Source organism: Cynoglossus semilaevis, chromosome 11, assembly GCF_000523025.1.
Source record: "Cynoglossus semilaevis isolate Cse_v1.0 chromosome 11, Cse_v1.0, whole genome shotgun sequence".
NCBI lineage: Eukaryota > Metazoa > Chordata > Actinopteri > Pleuronectiformes > Cynoglossidae > Cynoglossus > Cynoglossus semilaevis.
The window spans coordinates 15,853,992-15,880,591 of NC_024317.1; the positions used below are offsets into that span (position 1 = coordinate 15,853,992).

At 39.2% G+C, this 26,600-nt stretch overlaps 5 protein-coding genes across 9 annotated transcripts in view; 1 reads left to right on the plus strand and 4 right to left on the minus strand.

Annotated features, from left to right (window-relative positions):
- The window catches only part of yod1 (YOD1 deubiquitinase), a 4,652-nt gene extending 1,936 nt beyond the window's left edge, over nt 1-2,716 (minus strand). The window contains exons 1-3 of the mRNA XM_025059823.1: nt 2,124-2,716; nt 303-516; nt 75-160 (exon numbers count right to left, since the gene is read on the minus strand). Coding sequence (XP_024915591.1) covers nt 75-160; nt 303-510 — 294 coding nt within the window. The 5' untranslated portion in view covers nt 511-516; nt 2,124-2,716. The remainder of the gene's footprint in view (nt 1-74; nt 161-302; nt 517-2,123) is intronic.
- A 109-nt stretch (nt 2,717-2,825) lies between these two features.
- Nucleotides 2,826-12,164, minus strand: pfkfb2b (6-phosphofructo-2-kinase/fructose-2,6-biphosphatase 2b). 3 transcript variants are annotated; one of them, XM_017036908.2, is made up of 17 exons: nt 11,910-12,164; nt 11,458-11,581; nt 9,900-10,025; nt 9,563-9,659; nt 8,894-8,960; nt 8,660-8,734; nt 8,243-8,299; nt 7,934-8,058; nt 7,608-7,815; nt 6,855-7,001; nt 6,304-6,408; nt 6,061-6,184; nt 5,901-5,963; nt 5,492-5,556; nt 4,475-4,642; nt 3,807-3,829; nt 2,826-3,341 (listed from the first exon to the last, which is right to left on the minus strand). In XM_017036908.2, exons 2-17 carry the CDS (start codon nt 11,537-11,539, stop codon nt 3,272-3,274), a joined length of 1,602 nt encoding a protein of 533 aa, XP_016892397.1. In that variant the 5' UTR covers nt 11,540-11,581; nt 11,910-12,164; the 3' UTR covers nt 2,826-3,271. The 3 variants fall into 3 exon arrangements, with proteins under 3 accessions (XP_016892397.1, XP_008319129.1, XP_008319130.1); XM_008320907.3 differs by having other exon boundaries at nt 6,055-6,184; XM_008320908.3 differs by lacking the exon at nt 3,807-3,829 and having other exon boundaries at nt 6,055-6,184.
- Nucleotides 12,165-12,311: 147 nt separating this feature from the next.
- phtf1 (putative homeodomain transcription factor 1) lies at nt 12,312-20,913 on the minus strand. Of its 3 annotated transcripts, XM_017036984.2 has the most exons (19): nt 20,754-20,913; nt 20,535-20,622; nt 20,277-20,443; nt 19,701-19,757; nt 19,535-19,604; nt 19,188-19,346; nt 18,750-18,930; nt 18,510-18,624; nt 18,237-18,290; nt 17,484-17,663; nt 17,154-17,399; nt 16,920-17,048; nt 15,742-16,011; nt 15,433-15,564; nt 15,234-15,320; nt 14,522-14,677; nt 14,309-14,404; nt 14,019-14,144; nt 12,312-13,237 (listed from the first exon to the last, which is right to left on the minus strand). In XM_017036984.2, the coding sequence occupies exons 3-19, from the start codon at nt 20,304-20,306 to the stop codon at nt 13,217-13,219; spliced, it is 2,109 nt and encodes a 702-aa protein (XP_016892473.1). In that variant the 5' UTR covers nt 20,307-20,443; nt 20,535-20,622; nt 20,754-20,913; the 3' UTR covers nt 12,312-13,216. The 3 variants fall into 3 exon arrangements, with proteins under 3 accessions (XP_016892473.1, XP_024915588.1, XP_008319136.1); XM_025059820.1 differs by having other exon boundaries at nt 20,535-20,913; XM_008320914.3 differs by lacking the exon at nt 18,237-18,290 and having other exon boundaries at nt 20,535-20,912.
- A 252-nt stretch (nt 20,914-21,165) lies between these two features.
- ora1 (olfactory receptor class A related 1) lies at nt 21,166-24,189 on the minus strand. The gene has a single exon (XM_025059822.1). It carries the CDS (start codon nt 22,407-22,409, stop codon nt 21,474-21,476), a length of 936 nt encoding a protein of 311 aa, XP_024915590.1. The 5' UTR covers nt 22,410-24,189; the 3' UTR covers nt 21,166-21,473.
- An 833-nt stretch (nt 24,190-25,022) lies between these two features.
- ora2 (olfactory receptor class A related 2) overlaps nt 25,023-26,600 on the plus strand; it is a 2,586-nt gene continuing 1,008 nt past the window's right edge. The window contains exon 1 of the mRNA XM_025060159.1: nt 25,023-26,581. Coding sequence (XP_024915927.1) covers nt 25,873-26,581 — 709 coding nt within the window. The 5' untranslated portion in view covers nt 25,023-25,872. The remainder of the gene's footprint in view (nt 26,582-26,600) is intronic.

Genomic DNA, 26,600 nt, shown 5'->3' on the forward strand with positions numbered 1-26,600 from the left:
CCCAGCGAGAACACGCGGGGGAAGGGGCGGAGTTTTCCAGCAGGACCCCCGCGACGCGCCAGCACAGGTGAGACCTCCAAGTGTGGTGCTTTATTCACAGTGGGATGATGATCCTGAGGTTTTGGTTTGTTTTTGTCTTCCTCAACAATGAGTGTGTCTCCTGTGAAAAATCACACATCAGCAGAGAGCCACTCATGTAATTCAGCATTGAGTAACTTTCACTTCTTATAGTAGGTAGAGTATTGTTTACATCAGGAAAATAATGTGTCAATATGACTTTGTTTGTTGTGTCCACAACCTACCTGATTTTATTGGGTAATCCTTGAGGTGAGCATCTCCATTCCTCAGATCAAGGCTGGATGGTGGGTATCCAACCATAATTTTTTGAACATCACATGGGATTCCCGTCAGCTCTTCCACCTTGCTTTTTAGCTCTTTGACACAGGACTGATGAGTCAAGCCCTGCATTATGTGGCTCCCATTTTTGGTCTTGCAGCGAAGCCTCAACATTCTACCCTGGAGACAAGTACCATTCCCAATAGTCAAACAATACATGTGTCGTATGGTCATTGGCATTTAAATAAAACAAGTTGTATCCACAAGAAAGAGCAGGACAGAAAAAAACAAGTAGGATGAAGGTAAAGGGTTAGGCCAGGCATGGGCAAACTAAGGCCCTGGGGCCAGATGTGGCCCGTTCTGCTTTTTAATCCAGCATGTCAAACTTGTAATCATTTATTTATACTATCATTATACCTCTGCCTTTTCCCTGCAATACCCACGTTTCCCCAATAGATGGCATAGAAAATGATAAAAACATTTTAGCATTTAAGACTATACAGTATGCATGACTTTTACATGTCATTTATCTTAGATCACATGAACGCTCCATCTATCTGCTCCTGATCCGGCCCCCTGTTTAATTTTAGGATAATTGTGCCCCGCGAGTCACGTCTGGGTTAGGCAGTACTAGGTACTCAGTAATGTAAGAAGAATCAAGAGAATCTGAGAAACGCAAAAATGCAACATTATCTATAATGCCATTTAATACCAACTACAAAAGTAGGGGAAAGGGAAGACTGCAGAAAAGCTTTATTGATTTTAACAAAGACAAGGAAGGAGGACTGCAGTAAAATGAATAAAACATAAACAATGTTTAAAAGCTATATAAAACTGCCACATTTAGTTCAAGAGTGTATGAAAGTGGGGTTTTCAGCTTTTACTTAATCAACAATATATAAATATATTTTTAATAAAAATCAATCAGAAAATATATGTCCCTTGCTAATCAGATGTGACTAGAAGTTATTATGCTTTCTTTAAAAATGTTGAAGCAGACTAAATACTGTATAACAAAATACTTTTACTTTGAAAAACGACAAATATTTAAATGAGGCAAACATGTGCTTCTCTTTGGTAGTATGTGTGGTGTTTTACTCTGATTTGCCTTAAAATGACACATTTAAACAAAACAATCCTAATAAAAACAACATATTTATTTTTATAATACTATATCTTTCAATATCGTCGCTTTAAAGCCTTGTTCCTAAGCGAAAACTACACAAATCAACAGTGAATAATGAAGTGTTTGACAGCTTGTTCTTGTATCCATATTAGCTTTTGGCTAACTTTAGCTGCCTTTATTCTAAAGGCTTTTGTTATAACCACTGTATTCAGCATGAGCGACAAAGTGCAACAAATAAAAATGCTGACGGACAAGAACAACAGAGCGAAATCACCTGACAGCGACATTTCTTTGTTTTAATTTCTTTGTTATGGTGGTGGCCAGTGCAATACTACATGCTATGCTAGTTTGCTCTCAACTTGGCAAACAGCTCTTGTCATACGTCACAATATCAGTGTATTAAAGCCGTTTGTTTTTATAATGTCAGATAATTATCTTCTACCGAAACTCAGGCAATAATATACTAAGACAATAGTTATCATCGTTGTCGTTGTCATCATCGGCTAAAACTAGCATGCTAGCTGAAGTATCGCTTTCCGATTTTGTATGTGCTTTGGAGTAAAGCTAGAATACATCGTAAATGGAGCTTTGAGACAAATGTAAAACAAACTAGTTAATTTATTAAACATTATAAGTAGTGTGCTGCGCGTCACCTGCTTACCTTTTGTTGACTGCAGCCTGTTTCAAACAATCGATGTACGCAGCGTGCCGACGTCTCTATGACGTCATTACGCCACTTGTAGATTGGTCCTTAAGGGTTGAGCTCAGCACTTTACCGCTCTCTAGCGACGAGATGTACTTAATGAAATTCTGGTGCTTTCAGAAAAATGAGTCTGCTTCTGTTTCCCCTGTTTTTTCCTGTTTGCGTCTCGATTTTCATGCTTTTCTTATTTTTTTCTTCTTGTCGTTTGTCGAAGGCACACTTTTGTGCATTTCTGCGCCCCACAGTTTAGACAATCGAATCTCTGGTTGAGCTGTGATAGGAGAATAAAGTAAGACCCCTGATGTAAATATGAGAGGTCCTAAAACTTCAAAGGACCCAGATGTGTCATCAGTGTTTATGTTTTTAAACTTTTATTTATGTCATATCCCCCCAAAAGTAAATACACTGCTTAAAATACTTATAATTCCAATGTTTTTAGTTTTCAATTCCGCTTTTGCTGTTGCAACATGTCAATTACACTATTGTTCGTTACTCTTAAAATATCAAGATAAAAAGTTTTAACTTCATGACAAAATCATTTCCTTGACACAGTGTTAATACACTTTATACCAAATATCTGTTTTATTTAGTTCAGAATGCTTAACCAATCTGATACATTTTCTTTTCTGAAAATAACATAAGGCTTTTATAGCAAAGTGATAAACATTAACAGTTTTTAATCTCCTTTAGATTTGGTTTGTATGTTATACATTGTACAAGTGTATGCATAATGCAGAAGTTATGATGGCATGTAGTATGTGCTTGAACAACTAGATTTACATCTTGTTTGTGTTAATAATTAACATCTGCTGTTGGTTGTTAGATTGATTTCCTACAGTGCACGTGCAAAACAGTTTATGATACTAATGATAATCAGTCAAGAGTCAAGATTAAGGCCTAGTCATGCAAAACAAGAAAAACAGAACGTTGAAACAAAAACTGTTAGGAAAGATAAAGAGTTCCTTAACCCCTCACTCAGTCTGACATTATCAACCAAAAACATCAATAAACCAATACAAAAATATATTTCCTTCTATCGTTGAATTTGCCTTCACCAGAACCACCTGCCGACACAGTTCCATGTAGAACTGTCTTCGTCCCTGTCTTTACTCAGAAGCGGACACAACCACTAGTTTCTTCTGGGCTGTCAAAGTCGATATCTTCACACAGGAACTCCTTAAAAAAGAAAGAAAAAATCATTAATCTTTATAATTAAATTTCTCACTGCACTGAGGGCTATTTGTGGAGACTAATAACTTCCTTGGCCACCCTGGAGTCTTAATCTTCCATGAAAAAAAAAAACATAAAAATGAGTTCAACATGTAAAGTGTGGTGGAGCGTTTCCAGACAGTTCTTTAGCACTTTTACTGTTAATTCTTTTTCAGCTTTTTTATTGTTTCATTTCTGAAATAACCATTAAAATGCATAGAACTCTTTTGGCATTATCTAAGGAGATTTTCTTGTAATCATATTTTCAACCACTAACTAACAACAGACCCAAGATCATGATTCAAATTTAGAACACAAAACACACAAAGGACCAGACGGTTCCAACACATAATGACACATTTCAGGATGACATGGGTTGAATTGCGTGAAAGAAAATTAAGGTTTTGTTACAAATTTTCCAAAAATACTCACAGACAACTGCTTCCTATCCATGGCTGTAAGAACGGGTCGGAGAAAATGGAGAGAGAAAGAAGGAGAGAGAGATAGAAATGTGGAGATGTGCTGATGCACTGTGCACACATCATAACCCAACAAATACACAACAAATACAGGGTTTATTAATTTTTTTTTTGTCTATTTCCACTTTTGTCTATTTTACTTTGTTTAAAATCATATTCATAACGTCAATGAAGTTCCGTTGTCAGTTATACTGTATGTTTGTGTATTTTCCTTCACTATCACATCATTACTTTTATCTGGACCTTTCCTCAGCCAATAGAAGACATGCTTGCTGCTCTGCATGTTCAAGCTGGAGGCAGACGTGTGGTGAAGCTGAGAACATGCAAGACAAACATCTGAAGGTCAAGTCATTAAGAGAAAGAAACCACACCAAACCAACCAAACATCACACACAGACATGCCTTCCCTGTAGTCTCCCCCACTGTGCCCCCTCTGAGACACAGAGACAAGCAGAGATGATTTCCATGAATATCAGTTTCAACACCAGACAGTGGATAAACAACAGGACCCACTGAGGTGAGGGGACGTGAGACACAGAATAGAAAACTGTGGTGAGAGTTGACGGATTAGAGTTGGACAGGGGCTAATTTGAAGTGGGAGCCTGAGACTCTTTCACTAACTTGGCTTTGCCGTCCATCTGGCAGCAGAGCTGATGGAGTGGGAGCGAGCGGTAGCCAGGGTGCGTTGCCCGCGCTGTAGAGCCTGGGACGCTTCATCTGGTCGCGACTGCACAAGGGGGTGTAACTATTCCTCCGAGGTAAGGGAGCGGTATCCCTGGAGATTTTACCCTGGTAGGAGATGAATGAAATGCTGCAGGTGTTAGGGGTGGGGGGGGGGACAGACAACAACCAGGGGACACTCGACCAATGGCGCTGAAGCAGAACCAGCCATTCATTCTCTTTAGGTTCAGTAACAGCAACAGGTAAAAAGAAATGGCAGAGTAATAAAGATTAAAGCCCTGCCCTTAATGTACTTTCTTCTTTCAGCAACAACTGTTGTGTTTTGTATTTTTATATATATATGTTAAATTGAGATAATACAATACATGTGTAAATGACTGCCATTAGGGTTAGTTACTGTACTGTCTCTGCAATGTATTTAGGAATTATAATAATAGAAAAAAATAGAAAAAAGGCTAAAAACAATTTCCCTCATTTACTGAGGTGTTATTTCCAGTAATTGTGACTGTGGTGACTGTTGAGGTAGTGATGTAAAGATTCATCACTTTCTGTTGTTTGCTGCTGACATCATCGTGCATCTGTATTTACCAGCCAAGCAAGAGAGCGTGAACAGCCAGGGCCCCAGTCAAAGTAAAGACTGACATCAGCTCATTCATTAGCCCACAGCTCAAGCCAGGTCCAGTATAAAGTGTCATCCATACTGACATGACTGAGGGCATTAAAGAAGCAGGGTCACACATACAGGGGAGGAGGTGAGACTGTGACTCATCTGCACTGAACTACACAACAGACAAGAGTGTGTTAGAGTGTGGCTCAGACATTTGTTATTTGATGAATTATTCCAGTGTCAGTGGAGGAAACAAACATTATGCTGCACAGATAGTTAAACCTGTGGATCATTAACTGCACATTTATGAAAATGTCTATATCTGTTCTGTTTGTTTCACAGCAACTTACAAAAGGCCGGTCACGGTGTGTGTTCACTGCCTCTACGTTAAGGTAAAACATTTCCACCTTACAACCTGGGAAACATTACAGAAAGGAGATTTAAATGACATACAGTAGAGTGTAGTCTTAAAGAGATGGTAGAACATCAGGCTTCAATGTAGGAATCTCAAACTCAAATGACCTGGGGGTCCACTAATGTCTGTAAAAAACATACTTTTCTTTCTGCCTGATTTTTTAAAAATATTGTACTTGAAGTGCTGTCAGTGTTATGATTAACCGTTAAAACAGTTTGACACAAAAAAACCCTATGTTGTTATTAACATTTAGTGTGGGCCGCATGTGGAAGGTTAGCAGGTGGGAAGTGACCCACATGCCGGGAGTTTGAGACACCTGCTGTACATTAAAGAGAATAACCAACCGTATGCCACAGGTGTAAGCTTCAGCACTGTGTGCAGTGGACATTTCATGTACGGCAGATCATCTGTGGAAGAAACAATAAAAAAAAAAAAACACAAGACAAGTTGTAACTCTGTGTATAAAAAAAAGCTGGATGACGAATGATGATGTTCAACCTGCACTTTTGTCCAGGAAGTAAGCGAGCAAACAGCGCATCACAGCCTGGTGGCAGATCACCAGCACGTTCCCCTGTCTCTCCAGCTCCATGATAACCGGCTCCAGACGCTGAACAAGATCTTGGTAAGACTGTTAAACCAAAAATGTAATTGTAATGTTTTTTCAATCGCTACTGGAAACTATTGAAAAACCAAGGAGTGAAAGTGTAAGTCTGGAAAATCAGTCTTTAAGTGTGCCATCACAGTCACCTCTCCTCCTGGATATCTATAATGGTATTTGTCCTGGTCTCTTAAGGCAAACTCCTCTGGGAATGTGTTCTGGATCATCTCATAGGACATCTCCTCACAAACACCCTGGAAGTAACAACCAACAAACTAACATTTGTTATCGCTGTATAATTGGTCCAATATTAAAGTAATTCCTTCATATTGTTAGCTACATAAAGATTACACACAGACTCACTAGAAGCTGTTGTTAACAACAAAGGAATACGAAAAAAGTTTTGACTGCAATTCCACTCCCATCCAACAGGGGCAGGTTCCAAAAAATGTTACCTCTAGCAAATATTTATTTAATATTTTTACTTTAACCCCTCAAATCAAACGGTTTGTCAACTAATTGAACTTGTAATTTTTCAATAATTTTCATCTAAAAACTCGGACCTCAATTCTAAAAAAATTTTAGGAATTCAATTTAATTTCTACTGAGAAGTCCCATTAACATTTATCGGCCTCAAAAAGGCCTCCTGTTAGTGGATTATCAACAGTGAATTATAACTGTGGTTACTTCACTTACTGACCGCATCAATCTCATTGAGGATCTTCCACTGTTCATAAGGAACTCCCAGCTCCTCGGCTGTCTGGATGGTCCTCCTCAGTTGACTCGTCCACACTTTCAAATCTGATAGGTTGTGTTCTTCGATAAAATCCCGCAGCGCATGGGCAAACTGGGAAGAGAGAAAAGAAATATGACAAAATGACCCATGGACCATAATTTTATCACTAAATCAAAATTAGTGGAGTCAAAATGTTCAAGAGTTTAAAAGAAGTCGACATTGTACAGTATTGTATAAGCCCCAGCTGGACTGTGGGGTGATTAGCATGCAGAAAACTACCCTGCTCTCTGGGATCGGTAAATCGCAGAGTACAAATTACAGTCGGTGTTGAATACAATGACAAACAAAGCTGATTGTTCTGATTCTGGCTGGAGTTGTCTCTAATTGATATTTATACTCATTACTGAAATGTCTAATTTACATCTAACCTCTGAGTAAATTATCTGTACAAGTTCCCAAGGATCCTCTTCACAAAAGTGAATATAAAGTGATATAACCTTTTCTTGATATCCCTTTGTCTAAGTACTGTATCAATCTAATATCCTTCACTCCAGGTCTGAACACTGAAGATTGACAGCCACATTATTATTTTTCTATTCATTGCTGTGTTTGCTGTCCTAGGTGAATCTCTGGTAGACAATAAAACCTTAGACATTGGGAGTGTACGGCTTTGTGCTTCATAAAATGAGGATCATGGCAGAGGAGCAGATATCAAACCTGTCTTCCTCGGGGAGAGAGTTCAGAGTCTCCTCCGATGCGCCCTTCAACATTGTGGTCGCTCTCTCCGTGCCGACACAGGTAGATGGAGTGAGAGTGCACATGGATGTTCATTAGGTAGTAAACAATCTTACTCTGGATGTAGTCCTGCACCCGGTTCACCAGAAACCGTCGGCCCACGTTTATCACCTTTATAAAAGACAGGTCCCTGTAGGAGGAATACCAGCCTTCAGGAAAAGTTTGCAAAATGTGCCTGCAGAACAATCCAGAAGTAATTCAGTGGGGTAAGAATGTACACAACAGTAGTAAATGAGTTTAGTTCCTACTTGTCGTAGTTATCGGGATCCAACGGTTGATACGTGACCTTGTAGCACTCTATTCTCTTCAGAAAGTCATCCATTACTCTCTCTCTGTGTCTCTCAGGATAGTCAGGACTGGACACCTTCACTTCCTGTTGAACAGACACGTCAGGTCCACCCAGTGTAACCGACCAGAACAATATGTATATAATACTGCAGGAGAGTGAAGATATAAATAGTTTGTGATAGAAACTATCGATGAACTTGATGCCGACTAGAGGTTGGAGGTTTGATCGCACCCCACTGTCTGGTGGTGAAGGTAACATAAGTTCATACCAGAATATTAGCAGCTATGACCTCAGGGTCGTCACACACTGACTCCACAAAGAACACCTGTTGGAAACAAAGCAGCACAGATGCAACGATCAACAACTTTTGACTGAATCACACATAACACTCTAATGTTTCTTTGTCAGTAAACATTATATATATACTATTGTATATATATATAATGTAATTTCAGTTCTCCAATAATTCCTGTAGAACCAAACTTTTCAAACATTTGTCACTTCAAGTACAGTACCCACAGTATGGAATCAAAATATACTGCTGGAATAAAAAACAGCAGCACAGATCTCACATCCTGCTCTTTTCACAATTAATGCAGATCAATGAACTAAAAATGTACTTTTTATTGCAAATGTGAAGTAATCTAATTTGACATGTATTTTAATGCTTTTTTTTCAGACATACCTTAAAAGCATTATCCTTCACAAAGGCTTGGATGAGGTCTCGCCGTTCTCTTGTTGTGTTGGTTGCATCAAAAACCTGATAAAAAACAACACACAGGTACACACCCACATTTATACACACTATACCACAGAATATGTCAAATATATTTATCCTGTATCTTTATCTTATTGTGGAAACAGGACTTCACAGCAATATTGCATGTGACATTTAAAATGACAGACCCAGGGAACTCACTGCGATCTGACCCCCCTCCTCAGTCAAGTACGCCTTTACATCCTGAAGCGCAATCAGAGCACAGTGTCTGCAGCAGAGACAGGAGACAGTTTAGTGTGGAGAATTTATACTGGGTAAACTATACAGCAGCTATGATTTCATTATGAATAATCAAGTTTATTTAATATAGATATAATAATGATTAACATGGTCCTCACTGCAGCGTCATACACAGGCAGCTGTTTGATTCAGGACACAGACGTGAGCTCCTGTGAGGCTGCTGTCCATGCAGAGTGACAGCAGCAGCTGATTTGATATCTAGGTCAGAATTTATGGCTGCTGTGACTGTCACACTTTCATAATGTCATGCAGGACAAGGCCATTTTGAACCATGACCAACTGATCCAGTAAGACCACAAGAGTAATATGTAAGACTGAATCCATTGTTTGGAGGAATCAGTAGTTATGTTCTTTTTAATTCCTCTCTCAACCTGAGCTGCAGAATTGTGTTGGTCAATTACTGATGCATTTGCTGACCACAGCTCCAAAAAAAACAGCTGAGTCACCGATGCAGCAGTGGAAACTGCAGAGGACCACACCTGTGTTGTCTGAGAGGGAAGTGGTGTTGATGTGAAGAAGCTGCAGCATCCTTTACTGAGTTAGACAGACATGGTACTGTATGGAACTCACTTCCTGATTTTCATGGCTTCCTCATTGTCGTGCCGGAAGAAGTCGTAGGACTTATAAGCTCTGACGGCTTCTCTCCTGTACACGCCCAAGTTAAACACTGCAAAAGGACAGGTGGGAGAGATGCTGCTATTGTTTGACGTCATTTGTAGAGACACATTTGGGAAGTTGTGATCTTATAATCACATATAAATCTCTCTTTTGTCCCAGACATAAAATCAAGAGCAAATAGAAAAGTAGGATTTAAAAAGTGGAGCTGATTCAAAGTTTGAACACCAAACAAACTGTAACTGTAAAATAAATTTCATTCTTAATATTTAGTGCTGATATCAAGTCAGACCTTTGGTTGGGACTCCGATCCAGTTCAGGTACCGTGTGAGTTTCTTGGACATGTAGGTCTTCCCTCGTGCAGGCAGGCCAATCATCACGATCACAGTTGGAGAATTGGTCATGTAGGAGGCCCAGGCTGTACAGGACAGATGTAGGACATATTACAGAACATGTTGTAGCCCAGTGGTTCAAATATTCTCACTGAAAGTTGTTACATAATTAGATGACTAAAATAGGTCATTGGGTAATGGGCCTTTACTACTTTTTAACAACAACAACAACAACAACATAAACTGGTGTAAAAACCAGTGGTGTACAGTCGAGCCCAACTAAGCCTTCTCTGCTGGCCTAAAGGGTATTTTTGTGTTGCCAGGTTGAAAGAAATCTGCCCCAAGGTCTTCAATGAGATTGTTTCTTCAACTAATCTGATTCTGGGTTGGCATCAAGCTAGCATAGCAAAGCCTTCTAGCTGGCCTACAGCAAGGTTTTGATTTGGGTGATTTGATTGGATGGTCAGAGAACACAGTCAAGAATCTGACAAACTGCACCTAGCAACTTGCATGCTCAAAAATTAATTGTTCTCTGCTTGATAATGAACACAAATGAAAACTTATTCCGTAAATACGACAGGACGGACTGGACGATTATCATTAACATGGATGGAGGTAGAAAATGACTTAGTGGCTTGAACACACAGATTATCTGTATAACAGAGGAATTTAACTTGTCTCAAGGAAAGAGATGAGGATGGATTTTGTGTCCAACCAATCAGAAGCATTAGTTTATTTTTTGTTCTATTATGTCAGTATTAATGCTTCTTAATGTACATCATATCGCAGATGTGGCTGAATTTTGCTTCGTGGGTTTGTTGCTTACTTAAAGGCGATATTAGGGCTACAGGAGTTATTTTGGAAATAATGGCTTGTTAGTCTACATTTCTACATATTATGGATGTTTTCTATAGACATAATGACATCATTACGATATATTTAATCTATTTATTCAGGCAGGACCCCACTGATGCCGTGGGTGAGAAAAGGCATGGTACAACGGTGAAAACTAATACCACATGCAAATCAACCATGTATCTGTTATGTTAATTTTTTTTTTTTTAATTAATTTTGGAACTGAATAAACTAATTCCTGCAGTATTGTAAGTTGCTATATATAAGTGTTGTGGAGCTGAAATGTCTGTGGCCGTCATTGTCTTATTCTCCTCTTAGTGAACTTTACAAGTCAAGTGTATACAGTTACATTATATCTTTGATGAAGGGAGTTTTAATCTTAGGCAGATACCTGATCCAGAACACCTGGGAAAAACAACCTTTGTACAACATAAGGAAAAAAAATCTTAAATAGATATAATTGACGTTTATTTTGTAGTTTAATTTCCTCTGACACTTTTTTGAATAAAGGAGCTATAGCAACTGCGCAACAATTAGTGAATTCAGGTGCTGCAGGAACAATGACAGGTGTCTCAAATTACCAGTGGACCTTTGGACATTTCAATGGGTCAGTCATGCAGAACAAAGCCATTTACTTTAAATCCAGTGTTGGTGTTTACTCACAGCACTTCTTCTCTGTCCTCTGGTCCATTTTCTTGGCGTCTGTACAGTTCGCAAAGCCATTGTCCTTCTGGGAGTTTGACATGATGGAACCTGGGGTAGGTTCACTTTGAGTGTCTTCCTGTCTCTGTTAAAAAGCAGACAGAATGAGAAGCTCTGTTACGTGTGCACTGGCATCACAGCAATTGCCTTTTTGTGCATTCATTATGGACATTTGGGATTCTGTTTCCATGGTAACATCATCTGATGATAAAGGGAAAAACAAACAAGGAACCATGAAAATGCAACGAACCTAACTTGGCTTCCATAATATCCTTTATAACATTATCCTGTACTACAGCAGAACACAAAGTCACTCCTTACAAAATAATCCTTATTTTCTGCCCCATGAACAGCCAGCTGTCCTATCGGACACAGGCGCCTGTTAATGCCGGAGAACATCGTTAGTTATATACCGTTACTGCGCCCTTCACCGGTGCCTTATATCCAGAGCAGCCTCCGCACGAGTTGGTGTGTTCGACTGTCCTTCTCCGTGGAGGTGCCACCTCGGCCGGCTGGTGTCCTTCCAAGCAGGAGGTGTGCGCCTCTACGTCAGCTCGCTTCTTTTGTTACCGTAATATTTGTAGTAGACATGCAGGATAGACGTAAAAACCAGAATAAACGTTAACTGGTATTTATAAGACATTATATTGATATTACTTACACCTCACTACAATTACACATTCAGTGGCTCTGCATATCAACACTGAAAGAATTTATGTAATTTACCATCAAATAAAATTCACCAAGAGCCGCAAACACCCTAAAAAAGAAACCGTTATTCGGCCACGCAGAAAGAATAACACGTTTTACTTTGATTTATTTTTTAAATTAATGTTAGACTGCATGTTATTTTATTTTTAAAAAGCAAAGGGATATCAGTAGTCAAGGTATACAATAGCTTTTTGTATGTTATAGTCACTCATTTGCCTACAGTGACCTGGAGTAAAAAAAAAACACCATAATTTACATAATATAACTTGTGAAATTTTACAAAATTATGATGGCATTTTCAGTGAGCAGAGGGCTATAAAGATAGAGTTCAGAAAGTAACCAGTAAAGTAACACCACTAGGAATGGTCCAAAAATATTTAATAGACCTTAAAAACATTTTTAGCATTGTCATAATCTTTTCTGCATAGTTACAAAAGCTCATAGTGGTGAAAGAGACACTGTTTACAGGTACCATTAAACATTTAAGAGCTACAACAGATCACCCAAAAATAAATAATAACTAATTACAGCCACCATATTTCCACGTTATTAAATAATACAAAAGGTTAGCATTCAAATGAATCCTAATAAAAGGAGAGCAGGCCTGCTGTACTCACATTCTGGCCCTTGGAAAGAAAGTACACAGTCTGTAGAGGAGTTTTATAGTATTGTAGCCACGATAATTTACATCAACATTTACATCTGTTACTCTGTGTGTCTATAAAAGACACAGGTGGACATTTGGATGTCAAAGAAGTCTGTCCAATCTAATTTCAAAAGTCAAAGGCCAGGCCATCAGTTGACAGATTGGATAAAAAGAAATGTGCAAAATGAAGCCAAAGCATTTTCCAGGAGCTGTTGATGTTTTTTCCCAAAATTTCGGAGTGGTGAAACTTCTTTCAGCTGTAAGGTCCAAGTGAGTTAAAGTCAGTAGCTTTGCACGCCTGCAGACAACATTGGCAATTTATATCTTCAGTGTTCGACTCTTGGTGGTTTTCCTGTTTTAACTTCAAGGCTTGATTTTCCACAGCTGGAAAATGAGAAACTTTCATCAGATTCATATATTGCTGTCACTTGTTTTTTTTCAGGGAATATAAAACATATCCATTAACTAACATATGTTTTCAAAGTCAATGCAATGTCAGAGAAAGTGGAGAAATCATGTTAGTAAATAAAAAAGTCTCTACATGCTGCTAATACCAAGAATCAAAATAAAGAATATTTGCATCTGATGTTACTCCTAATATTTCACTGTTTGACAAAAAGGTTTTGAGGATGTTGTGACAATGTTTGCATTTTTTTTTAAAGAACATTATCTGAATACATTTTGGCCAGATTTAGATGCACTGATATGATTATTGCTAAAAGAACAGCTTGGATTTGGTATAGATTTTATTTGATATCTCTCTTGGTCCAAGAAAAGGCACAAACAGAGATTTAAAAAATATTTACTTTAAGAATTCCCTATTGTAACAGAGTGGTTTTCTAAGTGAAGGTCTTCCTAAAAAGGCACATGGACAGCTTGTTGGCCAGACGGCCATGACCAAAGCAAAGCAATTTCAGAATTATCACCAAAGGCTAATATTAACAACCTTATCTGCTGCAGTGTAAATAACTCTTGACGAAAAAGCAAACTTAATGTGTTTGAACGATCATTAAGAAGTCAATGAAAAATAAAACAGCAAAGAAATTGTGTGTACTTGTAAGTATGAAAATACCACAGCTGGACATTCTCCAGGGTACTGTTCTCTCAGACAGTAGAAGTATGTGACTGAGTGTGCTTTGTTAACACAATGATGGACTCTACTTACTCTGATGTTAAAGCCGAGCAGATCACTGACCACAGCAGACACAGCAGACAGGATGACAACTTTGGTGATGTTGTAGATCAGAGGGTTCACCGTCAAACCCAGGAGTCTGAACGGAGTATCCAGCTCCTGGGGGAAAAAAAAGTGGTTTCCTTTTTGTATCCAGAGAAATGTCAAAGCTAACTGGTATGTATGTGTGTATATAGGTGTGTATATATATATATATATATATATATAGTAAACAATATTAAACAAAAAAACACAAAGATGACAGATTATTGAAACTGACTCACCTTCATCAGTTTAGTGGCGAGTTTCAAGACATTGTTCACTATGCTTAGTTCTTCTTTCTTATTGGGTTTTTTCTCCATCTTCAGATACAAATTGATCTGCAAAATAAATGTTTTTTGGATGTTTTTTTTTTTTACAAATAAAGAACCTTCAATGAATGTCACTCTAAACTGATAAAAAAATGTTTTGTGTTCTGTGGCAATGGGCCTCCACACCTGCTCAGTGAGCAACACGGAAGAGTTGCTGTATTTGCAGTTGGTCTCTGATCCCAGTGTGGCCAAGCGCAAAAGAAAGAGGATAAGAGAGGAGGCCCACACCACCAACTCCCAGTTTGTCAGAGACTGCAGGAAGGTCTTGTGGCTGTGCAGAAGCTGAGGAAGAACCAGAACATCTGTGTCTATAGGGATAAGGTTCAAGTTCTGCCGCTGGGGTGGATTTTCTCAGAATCAGAATCGATTTAATCACGGAAAAGGTGTATTTTCATTCTGGGACACTAGATGTCACTGTTGGGCTGTACAGCTATTCCAGTGGGAAATTATCCGTCATGGATAGATGTTTGACCTTGTGAAAGCCGCTGTGGTGCAAAAACCATGGAACATGTCTTATTCTGAAAATTGTAGGTGCAGAGGTTTTTCTTTTTGTGTTTTGAAAACAGTGAGGTTTTTCTTTTTGTGTTTTGAAAACAGCACGCTGTGTTCTTGGCCAAGAAATATTATAAGCAAAATGAATTACTTCAACTTCACACCTCAGCAGCAACTTTGCCAGTGATGGACTCAAATCTACAACCTTCTGGTTCCAAGTATGCTTACTTAACCACCAAGCCACCACTGCCCAGGTCAAACACATTGCCATGATTTGGACAGACATAACCTGAGCTCCTAAAACATCAAAGATCTTAATCTCTTTCAAAAATAATAATAATCTTACCTGGGCACAAATGATGAATGAAATGGAGAGTGCTAAAAGGAAGATAGTGGAGACAATGACGTCAACCGAGCGCTGGGGCCCTCGTCTCTGCATTAAACAAGACACAAAGTCATCTACCAAACGCCAACCAATGGATAACAGCGTTGCAGTGGCAGCACTGTTGACATACAGGCACGGCAGAGGCTGAAACGTTACCAACCCTGAGGAACGAGCGGAGAGACAACCACATCTTTATGTTCTGGACTTTTTTAAGGCGGAAATGAGGAATCTCAGATTTCTTGGCCTTGCGAGCTGAAGTTAGGTGACTGAAGTACTTGGCAAACAAAAGTCTCTGTAGAAAAAAAAAGGATATTAATTGATGTTGAGTGCTTGACAGAATTCTGACAGCTCTATTTTCCCCCACTTTCTCCTGGTGCAGTATGGTTTTGGCTTTGACTTAAACTTAGCAGCATTAGCACAAATCCCAACCGAAAATTAAAGATGGCAGGTTTCCTCTGACCCTGCTCACCTGTTTGTATGTTCTCTCAGCCACGCACATCATAAAGAAGAACAGTCCAGTGAGGCAGACTCGTAACACAGCGGTGATGAAGAAGAATACATAGGTCTGGACATCAGGTGGTCCAACCACCATTTTCACCACCTCCATCAGAGTCAGGGAGCTGAGGCTCGACATGTCCACGTGCTGTGCAAAGCGGAAAGTGAAGGGGAGCAGTGCCAGGGTAGCAGTCATGAGACCACTAAGCATGAGGTAGCCCACACCCTGCTCCACCAACTTCACCTGTGAATCAAACATGAACACATTAACAAACAACAACCTAGGGGCTACGACCCCACGTGTGGTCGTGTGGAAATGGTAGTCATCTGAAATGTCCAGTAATTGATAAAAAAATGATAAAAATATTTTTTTAAATACTTTTCTTTTATTCGTTTTAAAATTATGATTGATGATAAAAAATATTTTTTTAAAATACTTTTATTCGTTTTAAAATTATGATTGAAAACACCGTATGCAAATTTCACTTTCATGAACATAAAGTTAAAATAAAAACGATCACGTGACTTCACAAATGAGGGATACGAAAATGTCTCTGGGGCCACCTGAAATTTGTGATGTCAAAATAGGGTCCAAATTTTGGATTAGGTTGGTCAAAACAGCTCAACTGTTTTGACCAACTGTTTTGTTGTTGTTGTTTTCACACTGTACCCCCTGAATATATTTGTCTCTTCAGGTACCACCAGTATGACCAACATTAAAAGACAACAGCATTGGACTGCAGTCTTTCGCTAAGAACAGTTTGTGGAAAAGATAATTTATTCCTTTAAATTAAATTAATTAAGATATTTAGATCTAATAATTAGCTCAAGCCACAATGTATAATAAAGAAGCACTACACACCCATGCTTTGTTCAGTGTCTGTTGGAAACGTTAATGTTCTTTCTGTGGTTCCCCAGATTATTTTGGCAATTTTAGGAGCAAGTTTTGCAACATATTACTGAAAGCCTGTAACTGACCGCTAACTCAGTAGTATAGTTTAAATGAAGTGGACAATTCGAGTTCAGGGACCTGTTCTCTGAATCAGGAATTCTACAACACTGAGTAAAGAACAGTTCTGTGTGTGGGGACTTGTTTAAGAGTCTACAACTGTGAGCTTCACCCAGACAAACAAAGAACAACAAACTGTGTACCCGTGTGAGGATGATCCCACTGATCTCCAGCACTGACATGTCAGCTTTCTTACACTCGCCCTGCTCCCATATGATGGCACTAACACGGTCCTTGGACGGATGACAAGCCTGAAGCCAGGAAAGCTGGCTCTGAAAATTAAACAGGACAGACAAGATGCTTTAAACTGAAATCTTTTTTTCTTTTTTCAAAACTAGAGAAACAACAAAAAGTTCAAAGTTTTCTGATGTTCTTACTCCAGTGATTCCCTGCTGCAGGGTGTCGTCATCACTGCTCTGAGTGGTGGTTTGCGGGAGGGGCAAGGGGGCGTTGTACCTCCCGTTCCCCTCACTGTCTGTGCTGCCAGTGGATGGGGAGTCGGGACCTTGGAGAAGCTCCTCCCACATCGTGTCATCTGTGTCGGAGGCAGGACGAGAGCCTATGCTAGGCCTGAGACGGTCCACCTCTCGAGGCTTCACCCTCACAGATGCTCCAATGACCTCCTGCTCTCCAAGCAGACGGTGCCAGCTTTTAATTACCGCTTGGTAAATATTGAAAAAGATCATTACTAAGACCTGAGGACTTACCGTGTGTTTTGAGTTGGACTTCAGGATTCTTTTCCTGACAGAAGTCTCAGATGTTAGCCAGGGTGTTGTGGTCAATCTTTCTGAAGAAGCTGATGAGCTGATTTTTTCCACTGCTTGTACTCCCCCCTCTTCTTCACTGGAGAACTCATCAGATGCCCCGAAACCAGACTTTCTTTTGTCCTACAACAAACACATTAAGATAAAATAAATCAAACCTTTTGTTTTACTTATAAATTATCTTATCTTGCTTTGGCAGAATGGCAATTACGTTACTGTTCTGCTTTACATTCTTTAATTCCTTAAAGTGTTTGAGAGTAAACAATACAGTAACTACATAAAAAAGGCTCAAATTATGTTTATGAAGGACCATTAATCACCGTAAAGATGAAGTCTGTTTGGACTCATTTTTGTGTTATTAATGAACCAGATGTTTAGGTAAAATTGATCTTGCACTTTTACAAGATCACTCTGGAGAAAATTAAGGATGTGATCAAGCCCAGGCATCAACAGCTGCCATATGTTGTGCTTGTTTTTAAAAACCTTTAAACAGTCATTATTTTAATGGACCATCTCCAGTCTAATCTAAACCCTGCACCTGTGATAAGCAGAATATATCAGCTGTGCGCTCATAAGTTTGTTTCAGCAGCAGTTAAAGCCGAGAGGTGTAAAAATAACACTTTAGCCCTTAGGAGCCGAAGATGTGACTATAGTTAAAATGGAATTATATAAAACCTGGTCCATGAATATAATTACCCTCCCTGGAGCGGACCGTTCTCTGCTGGTAATCACTGCATGGACCGGTTTTAGCTATTTAAAAAAAAAAAAAAGTTAAGTTTCATTCCAACCTTTCTGTGTAATGTGTATTTCTGTTATACATGCCCCAGGCACAAATGTTAACTATAGATTCAATGGTCCAGAAAAGTATCTTGAAATTGAAAAAGTTTTAACTTTTGAGGTTTCTCGTGCTCAAATAGAGAAGTTTCACCCAGACTATGGACTTACATACATTCACTAAAAATGTCATACCTTTCTTTCTCCATCCTTGTATAACTGATCACTTTCTTCAAACTGTTCCTGGGTCAGTGTGTCACATTTGTCATTTCTTTCCTCAGATTTTTTATGCCCTCTGCCTTTCCTGGGCCTGATGGAAGCAGCGGAAAGGAAAGTTAGATGACACTAGATTCAGGAGTGCAAAATGTTACTGCAGGCCACAGGTACAGTGACTGTTAGCATAATTCATGTTGTGCCTACAAATGAGCAAACTACCTTCTTCTGCGCACTGGGCTGGGGGTGCTGTTGGCAGCTGGATTGCCTGAGGGCCAGCGGCTGGACAGGGTCGATACAATCTGGCAGTGCACGGTGCCCAGCAGCAGCATCAGACAAACGGGTCCAAACACCTCACTCGCAGTGGCCCGAGGGACCTCCATATACAGCAGCACGGCTGCCACTGTGGGAAGTACAGCATTTGGCAAAAGCAAACAAAATGGTCTCTTAGGGGAGACATTATAACACAATACTCACTAATGAGATTTTTCTATCCTCAGGTGTATGTGAAAATGAACTACACCACAAGGAAAACCATCAGCTTAACTCTTTAGGATGAATCTAAATATATTCCAAACTAATAATAACATAATAACTTATTAAAGGTCATCTTTAGAATCAGGTTGTAAACCAAATGAATTGGACACAGTTGACACTAACCTTGCAGGAAGTAGAGGACAAAGATACATAAGGAGACGGACTTGGAGGTCACCTGGATCCACCAGTGGAAGAAAAACGGGAATAGCAAAACTCGGACCAGACCCTTGCGAGTGAGAGCTGTCCACGGACTCTCTGGTTTAGCTTTGCTGAATGTGGATCCTGATGAAATAAGTTATAAATATAAAAAATATAAAAGTAAATATACATACATAAATATATGTATATAAAATATTATAGTATACATACAGTATATATATATATATATATATATATATACTATTATATTTTATGAATACTGTATATACACATACACACACATAGAATAGTGGACTGGCAAATTACATTACCTCTTACTAAGTCTACATCAATAAGGTCCGCCTTTATATAGCCTGTTTTCTTGGGTTTGCTGTCCAAACCCTGGATGAATGAAATATATTCACTTATATTTAGTTGCGACTCACAATAGAAACAACATTAACACTTTTTAGTCATTATTTTATCCAGTATGCTTACGTTTAGATTTGCCTTCTCCAGTGATTTCTCCCAGACTTGTTGATCATAGGCACCAATCTGAAAGGATCAGAAATCTTTAATCTTCAGAAATATTTAATTTTACAGCAAAGTAGTTTTTATTTACAGAGCATTAGGTTTATTTTTATATTATAATAGGTAGGTTTAGGGTTTTCAAACACATGTAAATGGTTAAAAAAATTCTGGAAAACTAACCAACTGCTCCTAATTCATGCTTTGAAGTTATAAAAAACACAGACCATAGATGATGAAAATGATTGAGCCATAAGATTGTGTACTGTGTATTTGTTTGTCATTAGATAATACTCTCACAGCCGACAACTTGGAGAGACACTTGAAGTTAAGTAGCAGTCAAAATGGAAAATATAGCAATATTTCCTTGGGCTAAAAAAAGGTTTTGATATATTAGTCAAGAATCATCCTTACAATCTTTGGTCACAATCACCAATTGAACCTTCTTTGATAGGGCTAGGTGCCAATCCCATGTAAAATCAACTCAAATACAGCAGTTTTACTATAGGGCATTTATTGGATAAATGTATGAGATGGCAGTCATACCTTCTCTTGGTACCAGGCTATTCCTGCCATTTTTAGGTGAATTTGGATCTAGAAAACTGGAAGTCAGGTCATTTCTCAAGCAACGCCAAAGCCAGGAGGGGAGGAAGAGGTAGAGGAGGGGCTGGCATCAAACCACAACTGTTTAACAAACAGTGGCCGCAATACACCTGATTACAGAACAAAACACACGAGAGAGCCACAAAAATGAATAAAGAAATCTGAAATTGAGCTGGTAGTAAGCCAACAAGGACAACTTACCTGAGAGACAGGAAGAGGGGGTGATTTAGAAAAAAACGTTGAAAAACATTTCAAACGTTAAAAACGTTCTAGATTTCGCGAAAACCTTCTGCAAATAAAAAAAACATCCATAGCGTTAAAAACTGTTTCGGCCATCTATGTATATCTGATGTCTGTTTATGGTGAGCTACAGTTGTGGTTAGACTGGGATCAGACTACAGTTTAAACTGTAAACACTACCTTTAACTGTCTCCTTTTTTAAACGTGAAGAAATTGCTGTTGAACTAAATTAGTGCCTTGTTAAAACTAAAGAAAACAATCAATTCTGCAACTTTAGTAGTACAGAGACTGTAACTACGGATTTCTTCCGCTTCCGCTTTTCCGGGGATTGTTGTTCTAGACGTGGGTCTCTTTAATTCCCGAGTTATGTCTGTCAGGCAAAATCGCGTCTTTGTCTGTTCTCCTTTTATCGTATATAAAATTCAAAACAGATAAACATTTTGTCGTTTATTAAGTAAACTGATTTTTTTAAGTTTAGAAATTAAACGCGAATTGAATGTTATTTAGATCTTTAATTTTGCCTGTAAGGTAATTCGAAGAACACAATAACCCGCGTCTGAAAACAGGGGCGTTCAACTTTTCTCTCGGGCGAAGAATTCTATAAACGAACATTAAATGTCCAAATGTTCCTTCAGTGGTGCTGAAGGCTACAATAAAGTCAATTACACATTTATTACTTTCTAAGAACTTTATTAAGTGCATTGCAAATTAGTTTTGTTTGTTTGGTAATGCAGTTAAATGAAATCCATTGTTAGCCTTAAACAAAAAGTTGTTTTAGAAATAGCTTCAGGTTGGATGTAGATTAATATATCTGCCAAAATCTAGACAAGGTTAGCCTAAAGATCTATATGATACTGTGCATGACCACCTGTGAAGATATATATATATATATATAAATAATCATTTAACATTTGTCTCCTGAGGTTCTGCCAAAGGCTGGTCCTGCTCAGATGTACATATGATCTTTGCCTTGACCTTCTTGTTGGAAGAAATAATGAAGTATGGACTGAGTGAGGCATAGCAGGAGGAGAAGAACACCCGCATATCAGCCACCACAGGTGAGACCTTAGCCACGGTCAACATATAGATCCAGATCACATTGTCAATCCCAAAGAAGACCACATACAGCACGACGAGGGTCACTACAGTTTTGGCAGCCCTTGTCTCACCGCCATGAGAACGGCGCATCCCTCTCACCTGGCGGCTGTGGCGATGGAGAAGCACAAGAATGTAGATGCTAGAGGCCAACATCAAGGCCACAAAGGCAAAGTCCCTAAATGAGACAGCGATTCCATTGATCACATAGGACAGGTTGTCTCTAAAGTCCACGTGACAGAAGCCCAGGTTGAGAGTAAAAGCCGGGACAGTGCCGTTACGTGGAGCCATAGAGAAAAAAGGTGCAGCAATGCATATGGCCATGTTAATGAACCACAGCCCTGCAAAGGTGGGGACAACAAGGGATGGAAGTGAAGGCTTCAACCTGGACAAAAGTGGCCCCCCTGGAGCAATAGTCGCCGCCTGAAACACACTGAGCATACACGTGATGCACACAGACAAAGCCCGGCCGATGCGATAGGCGTAGATCACAACCTTACAGCCGGGGTCATTCAGAAGGTCCTTTAGCCCAAACACAGTCATGGTCTGAGGGACGCAGCGAGTCAGCAGCAGCATCAGGTTGGCAAAGGCCAGGTGGCACAGGATCATGTCCACAGGAAGGAGTTTGGGTTCTGTATAAATGATGTGGCCGTATGCCAGCAGCACCACACAGTTCCCCAAGATGCCCATACCTGTTTGCAAGAGGAAGGAGACCCCTTTGATGGTCACACACAGATCCATGACAGCACAACCTGCACTGAATGTGATTTACAAAGCAGACAGACAATCAACTTTGTTAAAGACACACTTCAAGCCAAAGAAATTAAAAAAATATTGGCAAAGTAACGTACAATACAGCAGGATTATAACATCTTCGGAGCCCCTAAAATGTTGCTCACCTGATTACATATAAGCTTAAGCCTGTTGTGCATTAACCTGTGCAACTACATTTTATAATTTCTCAGCCTCTTGGGGTCACTGGTCAACAATGTAGTGTTCAGCCCTGTTTGGAGAATAAAGACAACACAATAAATTTAAGATGCTCTCAAAGGGTTTCCACAGCAGGGGATTACAACAAGAAAACATGAACTTCAAATCAAATATAAAAACAAAGTTAGATACTCCGGCTGAATTTGCACTGTCCCTTGTTCTTTTGTAAAAAAAATGAAAAATAGTTTAATGTTTTTTTTCCAAGAATGATGAACAAAATCCATAGTCCTTTTATAAGTTATCAATTTGTTATCTATGGTATACATGGTACAACATCACATATGTAGATTTTACAAATCAGTACTTTCTAAATAATTTAAATGAATCCTCTGCTTTATTGTTGCCTCCAGACTTACATCTACAAGGCATTCAAGTTTAAAAGTCTACAAATCATCCACCCTTTCTATTATTATTCATGATTTTCCAAGCTGTTAATGAAGACGCAATTTCAGCTTTAATTTTTATTTGTTGATTGCCATAAAAAATGTTATTGCGCTCCCCCAGGTAATAAAATTAACATTTGAATGTTCATTCCCTGATGTTTAATTTATTTGTTAGAATTTCTCTTTTTTGGAAACAGAGGGGTGTCAATGTCAATCTTCTGAAATACTCTGATCCTGTCTCCCTGTGGAAACAGAAGAAGAAGAAGAAAAAAACAACACAACCCTTATGATGGTAACAGTGTGTGGTTAATATTGATGCAAATTGAGCCTGATGATGCCGACAATGAGTCATCAAGAGGGTTTTACTTGTACAGCTGGTGCCCCGTGCACTGCTTCATGTCCTGAGAGCACAGTAATAGACACAGAGGAGCAGGACAATTAGCTGTATAACATTACCTGTCTGCACTAATTGGGAGTGTAGGGACAAAGCGCTATTATACATGTATGTTTTACTTCTCCCTGTCGACATATGCACACTGCCTGGTTATGCAGAGACTATAAATGTTTAGTATATCACAGAGCAAAGGCTCCATTTACCCATGTTGATAAATTACCTGCTATTTCCTCAGAAACGTGCTTCAAATTGTGTTCCGCATTGTTTGAGATGTGTGATTTCTCACAGGAATAGAGTCTGCAAATGACTATCAGGAGATTTGTTGTTTCCCTCTGTGTTTTTGGACACAGGTTTACACTTTCAAAAAGCTAATTAAAGTAGCAAGTTCGAACAGGTCCTCCTCGGGGGATGTCATCATGTGCCTCACACACCATGTTTTTAAGCAGACTCCTTCCCCTGATACTGTTTTGCTGTTTGCTTTTGTTTTAATAGCAGGTGTAAATTGTTTTTCTCCCATGTTTCGCTCATTCGTATTGTAATTTTACAACCTCTGATTCAATTATGATAGTAATGACATTATCACAAAGTCAAAGCACTTTATGCCTTCTGTTGACTTATTAAAGTAAAACTCATAAACACAAGAACTCTAAACATATCCTAAGTGTGTACCATACATTTGAATGTACATGATGAGGAAGAATATTTAAAGCAGAATATGCTTTTGTAGACTTTGTTGTAATATCAGGGATATACACTGGCCTAATGCAAATTCATCTAAAATGTCAGTTTTTTGGTATGTAATAAACAGTAACATACTATAGTAATAATTTGCTGAAAAAATCTTTAAAAAACAAGTGTCTCAATAATTTATAAAAATGAACTAATTTGCTATAAAATACAGGGCTATGTCCTTTTTATGGTTAAAATAAAAAATATATAAATAAGTTTTTGCTACATGACAGCAATATGAAAAATAAAGATTTCACAAACATGACTAAAAATGTACTTATTTGCTTGAGATTATAGTGCTGTCATTCCTCAGACGAGTGGAGAGATCGTGAGGCAACATAAGGCTTTATCAGAGTACTTAAGTCGGTAGGAGCAGACCTATTAAATGCTCTTTGGCTATTAATGGTCATTTGAATTTGATGTGGGCAGCTATGGGTAACCAGTGCTACACTGGTTACCCATAGCTTCTCACATGAGCAGGGGGGTGACATTCTAGGATGACTGAAGACCATGTAATTTTTTTGTATTTGTGAAGAATGCACTTTTTCACTTTGAATTAATTTTGTATTTTCAAAATTACAAAACTGTTTTTTGTCTTGTTCTTTGTATTGATGTCATGATAAATCTTATGTATGTTCATTTTGCTCAACCCCAACCCTAATCCTACTGTAACCCTAACTCTAATTTAACCCTAACCTTAAACCTAAACAAACATTCAAAAACAGCAGAAAAGTAAAACTAAAATAATAATAATAATTATTATTATTATAAATCCATCTATGACAATGTGAGGGTGGGTAGAAGCACCATCCTTCCATCACCTTGCAAAGAAAAGTCATAGACCAGGGGTCACCAACATGGGGCTCGATGGCACTAAGGTAGATTTTTACTGTTACTGTGCTTTTTGAATCAGTTACACTTTCAATTATATTCTAATGGGTCCATTGATGATGGTAAGAAGAGTGTCTACTGTTGTATGTCCTGGAACTGATGATTATCACATTGTCCTGGAAGTCTGTATCAAACCAGTAGTTCTTCGTATTAGTAAGTGCCCTTGAAATAGCTCTCAGTTTCAGAAAGGTCGGTGACCTCTGTCATAGACAATCATCACTTTGATAATCATGGTTATTACCCCTCACCTCAGCTCACCTTACCCTTCCTTCTAAATGTGATGGAACTTTAAACTCTTTCATAAACTTTGTATACACTTCATTTCAGAAAAATAATAATGGAAGAAAAACTGACTTCAGGACTTGTGTTAGTTAGACATCAATAGCTGTTACCCACTAATTAAATCCATTAAACCCAAAGTCTGTGCACCCTGTCAGTGAAGGCAACACAATTTGCTGAACTCACATGTCTGTCTGAAACCCAGTGAGGGGACAGAAGCAGTCATCTGGATTGATCTCAGGTAATTGGAGACTGAGGGAAGAAAAGTCAACAGACCATAAAAAACACATATAACAACCACTGCATGTTTGCAACTATTAGAAGAACAGCAGCTCCTGTCCTTCTACTCATCACTCTTCATTTCAGGATAGAGTGATCACAGACGAGGTCAGGTCCAAACCTTGACTGCTTGGACTGTTTTTAGGTGAGAGCAGGAGCTTTTTGTCTAATACAAGTTCATAAATGATTGTGATTCAGTATGTTATTGCTTAATTTATAGATTAATGACGTTTTGTTCTTTTTTTCTGACCCTGTAGGAATGCCCTCAGAATTATTCCTACGTGGAATGCTCTATCTGTCACTCACTGTCGTTGGAGTCCCAGGTAACTCTGCTGTCATCCTGGCATTCCTCCTGCTCCTGCACAAGGAGAACCGGCTCCTCCCAGCTGATGCCATTGTCTTGCATCTGGCCTGTGCAAACCTGTTGGTGGTGGCTGTGCGCTGCCTGCTGGAGACCCTTGCCTCCTTCCACCTGCCAGCAATCTTTGACGATGTTGGCTGTAAATCCATCATTTTTGTGTACAGGACCTCCCGCTCCCTCTCCATTTGGCTCACCTTTGTTCTCAGTGCCTACCAGTGCCTGAGCATCGCGCCACCTGGGTCGCGGTGGGCCTCCGCCCATCGGCTCATGGGCCAATATTTGTGGATAGTGTTCTTAGTTATCTGGCTCATCAACACCACCATGAGCTCAGCGTCTGTTGTCTTCTCTGCTAGCAGACAGCTCAACTCCAGCTCCGTGCAACATGGTATTAATGTACAATTCTGCTACGTGAACTTTCCCTCAAAGGAGTCTAAAGAGGCCAACGGCTCAGCTCAGGTGGGCAGAGATGTGGTGCCCATGGCCCTCATGGCTCTGGCCAGTCTGATCATCCTGGTATTCCTCTACAAACACAGCCAGCAAGTGAAAGGCATGCGCAGCAGCAGCGGCGGGGGGGGGGGGGGGAGGGGGGGGGGGGAGGGGGGGGGGGGTAGCGTGGGGGGGGCGGG